Here is an 8399-nt window from a genome sequence, read left to right as displayed (position 1 = left end):
TGTTCAATAGACATTCATATACATACTGTTTTCATCAGAAGACAGTTCAATACGTATATGTTTTTCTGAAAAGATACAGGTGAAATAATATACCAAAAATCAAACAAAATCCTTATTTTTTAATGTGCCAATGTTGCGTTCGGGAATATGTAAAAGATTTGTTGCGCAAAAAATTAGTTATAAAAACGAAAGAAATATAAATACACTCGAAACACGTTAAGCGCAGCATCAGTTTCTGAGGACTGACAGTGAATTTTTCGGTTAGGCAGCGTCAGTCTCTGGGAACTGCCAGGGAACTTTCTGCCATTTTCATACTTTGTAACCGAATACTCAGCGAATTGTCGCCGCCGCGTCGTCATGCCGCCTGAACGGAAAACAGCAAACTCGGCTCCGCGCTTAACGTTAAAATATTTATTAAAAAATATGTATTGAAAAATATATTTTTGGTAACTATTACGTATAGATTTTGTACTTCTTGTCTTACGCAGAGATTTGCCAGAACTTGCGTAAAGTCACGCTTGACGCGAGCGTGGTTTTTTCCAGAAGACTTTCTGCAAGTAGTATGTTTTACGACATTGTCGATCCGGATATTGTATCAAAACAAAAGTGGTATCATTAGTATGTGGCAGCTGCAAATGCATTTACTGTTTTTCGTCACACTTGTGCGGCTTATGTTTATAGAAACTGTTGCAACTATTTTTTAAAGATAAATATAGTAAATAAAAAATTATTTCTCGTTTTCCTTTTACTACTGATGTAAATAAAGCTCGATAGCATATTTATGGACACTATTGTACATTGATAAGATGATCAATATCGAGTTTCACGTTATTTTGTCACGATTTTTGAACAAGATAAGTTAACTGATTACTCAGTAAATTGAGTGTTTTTATTTATTTCTTGCCACAGTTTGATAACAAGTGAGTTTTGATGTATCAATAAATTCTTTTGAAAAAAATGTACTATGTATGAAATGCTTCTGTAGGCAGCGTTCTGATATTCACTGCCAGTTCTAAAAATTTATACCACATGTAAAGTAAAGTATAGCTTTTTAGGACTATCTGGAAAATAGCACTAAATATCAAAACGCCGTCACAATTAGTAAGATTTTCCTTGTTTTCCTGTTGTGTAAGAATCACAATCGACTTCAATAAAAATTTAACATACATGTACCAACACTTTTTAAATTTATTCAAATATTTATGTGAATCTTATTAGCTATTATAATATAATGTGAGGTTAGTAAACGCGCAATCTTTATGAGATCTTCTAATAAAAAAATTTAAACAGTAAAGCAAGTTATTAAAACTACGGCAAATGATTAATACATTAAATTATTATAAATTTATTTAAGTATAATGTGTATATTAAGGATATGTATATACTGTGAGAGAGATTACTCTTTCTCAACAAATTTTGTAAGATCAATATGCAATACGTACATAACTTGTTATTGTTCAATGTAAACGCATTTGCGCTATTCACAGATTACAGAAAAAAATTGCGTGCTATCGAAGCGCGTAGATGGTTATACGGATAGCATAATGTGCTTGCGGCACGAGATTTTGTAAAGTATCTATCGAAACGTTATCGGAGAACTGCTTGTTTGTCGTGCAAAGTCATTTCTGTGTATAAAACTTGGTCACGTGCTTACAGAAATACGCAAGAAATAATATTTACCCGTGGTTCGGCTGAGTGCCAATTGATCAGCTGATTGAAGTTGACTTATAATCGAGAGCTAGGCCAAGGCGCGTGAGTCTCGCACGAATTCGCAAAATAATCATGGCTTTTCCTGAGCGATCGAGTGCGAACGCTGACTCCAAAACTCTTTGTAAGAACGACATATGATAGACACGCGAAACTTTCGTCATATAGTTTCTTTTACATTAGAAATACTGTATTTTACAAAATTAAACCAAAGTGCAAAACAGCAAAGTAGTATTTTCATATACGTGACATTTTTCATCTTGCGGTAACGTCACCTATTATCAATAATATTTTTTTAAAGAAATTAGCAAAATAAAAATTGCTTCATTGCGTGTGCGTATGTGTGAATCAAACAAAAGTATTTGGATAACACTTGTTTAGATCTTGTGAAACTTTAGTGATAAAAACAATCTTTCTTTTGTTTTTACTAATATTTAAAATATGTAATATAAACTTATTTTACTTATTTAAAGTACTTACTTTTGCTGTGGCTGATATTAATTAAACTGCTACTATATGTGTTAGTTTCACGATGACTACAATTTCGGTGTTCTGATGACGGACAGCAGTATTTCCAGTATCGGTGAAGTTGCAGTTTTATATGTAAGTATGCTTCTAAATAATAAGCAATAAGGAAACAAAAAAATGATAAGAAAATAACTTGAAAGAAAGTCTCTTTGATTGTAACACAATTTTTTTTTTAATTCACAGAACAGTGGTAATTTAGAAACAAATGTTAGATTACATACAAATGTGCCCACATGAACTTCCTTGAAAATATTGCACATTGATAAGAATTAAGGAATTGTCACAATATAATGAAGATTAGTTTGCAAATACTTTTTTTTATTATACAATTTTGAAAAACATATCTGTGTTCAAACATATTAAATACAAAACCAGAATAAATTTTACTTAAATACATTATAATAAAATTATCATTTGTCCGTTTATAAATACATAGAAAAATATTACGAGTAACATTATTTTATCATACATAAAACTGTTTGATATAGATTTTGTTTTCATTTAAACTTTTGTGTACATATCATAGATTGGTATCCTTCTATACTTGTTTTTAAATAATGTCTGCTTTGTAGGTATTTGATTATAGGTAAATATATACTTAATAGCATTCGTCGTGTACGATGAATTATAGTATATTATTTACATTTTTCAAAAATTCAATTTTTTTTTATAAACAAGTTGCAAATTATTACATAAATTAAAATCCGTAAAATATATTTCCGTAATATACTATACGTAAAATATATATACAATAAATACTAAATATAATTTACAACTACTTTAGTGTTATAGACAAAATTGAATTTTTTATATGACAGTATTCAATTATAATAGCAAGCGCATGAACTTGTACAAATATTATTTTTAAGTTAAATAAAAAGTAGCACACAAACATTACAAAACACTTACATTTTTTATATTTTTGTAATCAAGTACTTCGTGAATATTATTACGAATGTTATATCGCGTTCTACTGACAAACCTACGGCGAAACATAACTTTTTTTGCTATGATGTCGTTTATGAACATTGCCTAAAAAAGATTACGCCATATATTTTCAATACTACATTGTGTATATATTTTGTATAAATACATTTTGTGAACTTTGTAACAATCTGTACACAATATGAATTATACTTTGTAACACTCAAAACTAAAGTACCAATTTTAAATAAAAATAGTGTACAAAAACAAAACACACTTTTATAACACTTTAATTTTTCTGTTTATAAAAAAAATTAAAAAAAAAAACTATTACCGTGTTTTCATCATATACGTCGAGTAGGTTTTCAAACAGACGTTCTACAGCCTTAGTAACCTAAAACAATCGTGTGATAATACTACTGAACGGAATGACTTGTGAAACTGTATTAAACATGATAATCTTATATTATGCTAAATTAAGAGTGCATACAGTACTGTTATAATTGTAATACTCGCGTACTCATAAGTATTTATAAATAAAAGATATATTTTTTATTTATATATAGCTATAGTAAACTATTACTTTTACACAACGTACCTTTTCAATATCTTCATCTAAATATACGTGGTTAATACAAAAATTCACAATTGCAAGTAGACTGATCTTTCTTTTAAATAAAACACACATAACAGATAGTTAGTACAAAATCTTTCTTAGTATACTTAAACTCTTATACAATATGAAAAAACAATTTATATAAAGTGAATAAATCCATCAACAAAGTTGCTTGAATGCACTAGTACGCACTGAGTGCGTCTCCTTTCAATATATAATAAAACATCTCTGTGTTAGTATCCGAATACCCTAATATCCGAACATTCTGTTATTCAAACAACGTTTCTTATATATAGCGATGTTTATTGAATATATTAACATATATGTTCGGATGATAGAATGTTTAGTTATTAGGATTATTCAGATAATGGAGGTTCGGATATAGGCGTCTCTACTGTACTTTACTACATACTGAAAAAAGACGCATTGAATGCGCAGTAGTGTCTTCATTCGAATTTGTTGTAATATACATATATAATAATAAGTTATATAAGATTATAAGTATAATGTAAACTACATGTACAAATAATATATAAATATTATAAAACTAAATAAAGAGTTTTCTATAAAAAATGGGTTTACCTTGGAAATCTATCTTGTATTTTGTTTATTATAGTATTCAGTGAAGAAAACTCATTTACATGTCTTGCAACAAGATCGAAAAGAATGGAAACAGAATCACTTTCTTGTATTGAATCATGTTCAAGTTCAGATCGCAAAGTTTCTATACTATAATGCAGTTCACAACAAGATAAATATTGAAGGAATTGTTCTTTTTTCTCTTGTACCACGTACATGTTCTGTATTGTTTTCCACGTCATATAAGTTATAATTTCTTTTATCGTACCGTGGCAATATATCCATTTTTGCCAACCTGCCAATAATCTGCAAATATTTACAAGAAAATATATAATTATACTCACACAGTATTACTCGAACGGTTTTACATACTTTTCTTATGACATCAAAATGAAGTATCGACACTCATGTTACATTTGCTACGACGTTTTTTATACCCGTACAAACAAAAATTTTTTGACGTCATATTTAAACAAATTTATACACAAATTTACGTACTTGTAATGTACAAATTTCTATATTTTATAAAAATAAATTTAATTCTATTTACAAAATAATTTAGTCGCAAACTTCTCGTGTTATTACAATATATTAACATTCACACAGAGTCAGTTACATAATATTACATATAATCAAGAGCACAGTGTTACAAGACGCACTTTGCTTGTAAAGAAATAAATAAAACGTACTTGTTTTTTACAGGATTTTCGAAATGCCAGTTCAATATATCAGTAAGATGTTCTTTGCATTTTACACCACCAACAATACATGTCCATTTTAGAACTTCGTGATATACTTGAGTATCAACGCTATTCTCGGAAACATTTATGTATGATGTATTTTCAAGAAAACTATTTAATATTTCTAATATTTTATCCTATAAAACAAAGTGTAAAAAGAAGTCAAAGATTTTATTTACTCTGTAACTTGTAAATATACTCAAACGTTTTTTATGTAAAACTCATTGTATAGTAATTATTTATTGTACTTTGTTGCATACTTTAATATTCTTAAGATATGTACGTTTCTAACGGCATAATTGTTCTATTTTTGCTTTGGACAAAATCATATACAGAGTGATTCAGAACAACTTTTTTTTCTTGAAAATACATCTTCTTGACTACATTCTGAAACAATTTTTTCTGTGACAAAATTTTGTTTGAAGCTTACTTTTTGTCACAAGTTTACCTTTTGAGGTGTTAATAAAACTAGGTGACTAACTCCGAGTCGAATACAAGAGGCAAACAGAAGTGGCGCAACTCACCGTCACTCGCAAGCGATTACGTGTGGATTTTGACGCGATCAGCTGATCGCTACACACTGTTACTGTATGTGTTTCTCTGTCTCTTTCTCTTTCTTTTTTTTCACTTATTTATTTATTCAATTGTACTTTGTAAAACTTAATCCATGCACCACATGAATCACTGTCAATCACGGTGAGTTGCGCCGACCCTGCCTATCTCTTGTATCCGACTCGTGGTAAGGTACCTATTTTTATTAATAACTCAAAGAGTAAGCTTCAAACAGAATTTTGTCAAATAAAAAGTTGTTTTAGAATTTAGTCAAAAATATGTATTTTCAAAGATAAAAGGTTGTTCTGAATCATCTTGTATACACTAATGTATAATGTTTTTCCTGTTGTCAATTGATGAAAAAAAACGTAAAAAAAAAAACATAACGTAAAACCTGATTATTGTAACAATAATTCACTGAGTTTCTTGTATTTACTTTCTTTTTAAGACCTTTCGAAGTTGTTTTTTAGTACTGCATTATAGTAATATTTACCTTGATTTTTGCGCTTTCTGGAAACGGAAATATCTTTGATACGTATTGAAGAGCAGTAAACAATGGATACCATGTTATGTAGGAATTTTCCACGTACATTACTTTGCTTGCAAATTCTAAAAACATGTTTATATTACTATCTCCTGCAACTGGATGTTTGTTGTACTTTGTATTTTGTATTAAAAAATAAAACGCATCGTCGAGAAGTTGGGCTAAAGTAGAGTCAGATAACTCAGATACATTCCAATATATAGATTTTGGATTTTTCAGGAAAGAAGCAATATTTTTCCAAGATTTATAATCGTAGTTGACGCGATATCCTACAACGAATAATGTATAAAAACAATACAAACAAAACTACAAACAAAACTACAAACTTAAAAAAACAGAAAGCGTAATAGGAAAAAAAAGAGAGATTAGAAAGAAAAATAGTAAATGTATTACGATGTTAAAAATAGTTAATGTAATACATTCAAATTTCGATAACTTAAATCTCAAGACAAGAGCTCAAATCTTTGCGTTGAAGAGATTTTGACTTATTGAATGTCTCTTGTTCTTTTCGCGAAGCGGAGAGAAATAAACACAATTTTCGATTTATACAGATTTTCGAGTTATAGAAGTTCGAGTTATCGAGATTTGACTGTACAATAAATATATAAGACACTACAATCATAAATTCTTTCTATTGTACTACCATTTGGCTCTGTGAGTATGATAACATCGTCTTCTACAAATTTCAAAATATAGATACTTGGTACGTTTGGCGTTAGACACAAATGATGTATAATAGACTCATTTTTTGATATTTCTATAAAAGTTACAGGTATCCACCACTTGTGTTCACACAGTTCTTTTTGATTGATTGTTACACAGTCTATAACCTTTATTGTCAAAGACCGTGTGTCATTGTCTCGTGTTACTTGTACCACAGGATAACCATCTTGTGTTATCCAAGAATTTATCACATTTTTTATATTTATATTCTTTAAACGAATATTTTTAGTAACGGCCGGCTCAACACTTAAATTGTTCCATAAATTATCAAAAATAGACTGTTCATTATATGTATCGCTAAACGTATTCCTAGAATGTAACAACAAATTGCATAACAAAAAAACATATTGGTGTTAATTTTATCTTTTATACAAAGATATGTAATACTTTTACACTTGACTTATAAAGCAGCTTACGCTGTATTAAACATGTTTCAAATACTGTAATATCAATTACTCACTTGGTAGAATATAATTTCATCGCTTCCTCAAAAATGGAGTTGTATAGAACATTTTTGTTATGTATTAAAGTATTAATCATATAAAATATATTGAATGCTACAACATATATCCAATAAAGTAAAAGGTATAAGTAACTTATAATTAAAAAAATATGGTTAGGACTGTTGTTACATGCATACAATAATAACTGGATGACTGTACTTAATAATTCGGTGACATATTCGCGAATATTATAGTGTATATTCTTATTGTTTTTACAGTTTTAAGATGTATTATTCAAAAGATATAATATTCTTTTGCAAGTATATAAGCAAAGACGTATTTTTAAGGTGTAAATACCGATTTTCTTTACCTTTCTTTTTCCATATTTTACTAAACGTTATAGTGTCGGAAAATAAATTTTTCGGTATTGGTATATCATATTCAATACATGCTTGCGTATATTCAAAAACTTCTCGTCTTATTTGGATCGCAATCGACTTCAGTAAAGTCTTAGTGGAAGTCTACCAAGAATTAGTATGATTACACACATGTCTTAACATCATTTATGTTTAGGTTTAGGTAAAGTAGTACAGTACTAAAATCTTTAGTATTTGTCAATTGAAAAAAATATAGTACCAGCAAAATATTACTACTAAAATCATTAAAAATATTTGTGTAACAGAAACATTACTTAAAAAAGACATGTGACATTACAACTTTTTTAAAAAAAATACATTACAACTTGTTTTTAAAGTTCATTATTACCTACATTACTTCTATGTATATCATTTGGCATATATATAGTATTTTACACACATATACATTTGTGTATATGTGATAATAACTTCTGTATAATGTATACTTATAACTTTTTAAGTAGAAATATAAAACGTACATTTATAAACAGTTTTTTTTTGTAAACCTATATTATTTTACAGTCTTTTGTATATAAATATATATATATATTTATAAATTTATAATAATTCTTTAATAATTTTTTTTATAATACTTTTATTCCAATAAGTTCGTATATAAATATATAT

At 28.2% G+C, this 8399-nt stretch overlaps 1 protein-coding gene across 1 annotated transcript in view; it reads right to left on the bottom strand.

Moving 5' to 3' along the window:
• Positions 1 to 3059: 3059 nt before the first annotated feature.
• LOC109857861 (aminopeptidase N-like) overlaps positions 3060 to 8399 on the bottom strand; it is a 7563-nt gene continuing 2223 nt past the window's right edge. The window contains exons 5-13 of the mRNA XM_020434612.1: positions 7727 to 7877; positions 7374 to 7470; positions 6834 to 7222; positions 6140 to 6459; positions 5044 to 5231; positions 4358 to 4660; positions 3758 to 3827; positions 3494 to 3553; positions 3060 to 3267 (exon numbers count right to left, since the gene is read on the bottom strand). Coding sequence (XP_020290201.1) covers positions 3130 to 3267; positions 3494 to 3553; positions 3758 to 3827; positions 4358 to 4660; positions 5044 to 5231; positions 6140 to 6459; positions 6834 to 7222; positions 7374 to 7470; positions 7727 to 7877 — 1716 coding nt within the window. The 3' untranslated portion in view covers positions 3060 to 3129. The remainder of the gene's footprint in view (positions 3268 to 3493; positions 3554 to 3757; positions 3828 to 4357; positions 4661 to 5043; positions 5232 to 6139; positions 6460 to 6833; positions 7223 to 7373; positions 7471 to 7726; positions 7878 to 8399) is intronic.

Source organism: Pseudomyrmex gracilis, unplaced genomic scaffold (genome assembly GCF_002006095.1).
Source record: "Pseudomyrmex gracilis isolate BER0280 unplaced genomic scaffold, ASM200609v1 scaffold_177, whole genome shotgun sequence".
NCBI lineage: Eukaryota > Metazoa > Arthropoda > Insecta > Hymenoptera > Formicidae > Pseudomyrmex > Pseudomyrmex gracilis.
The sequence above is the reverse complement of the archived record's forward strand: the minus strand, read 5'-3'. Positions and strand labels throughout refer to the sequence as shown.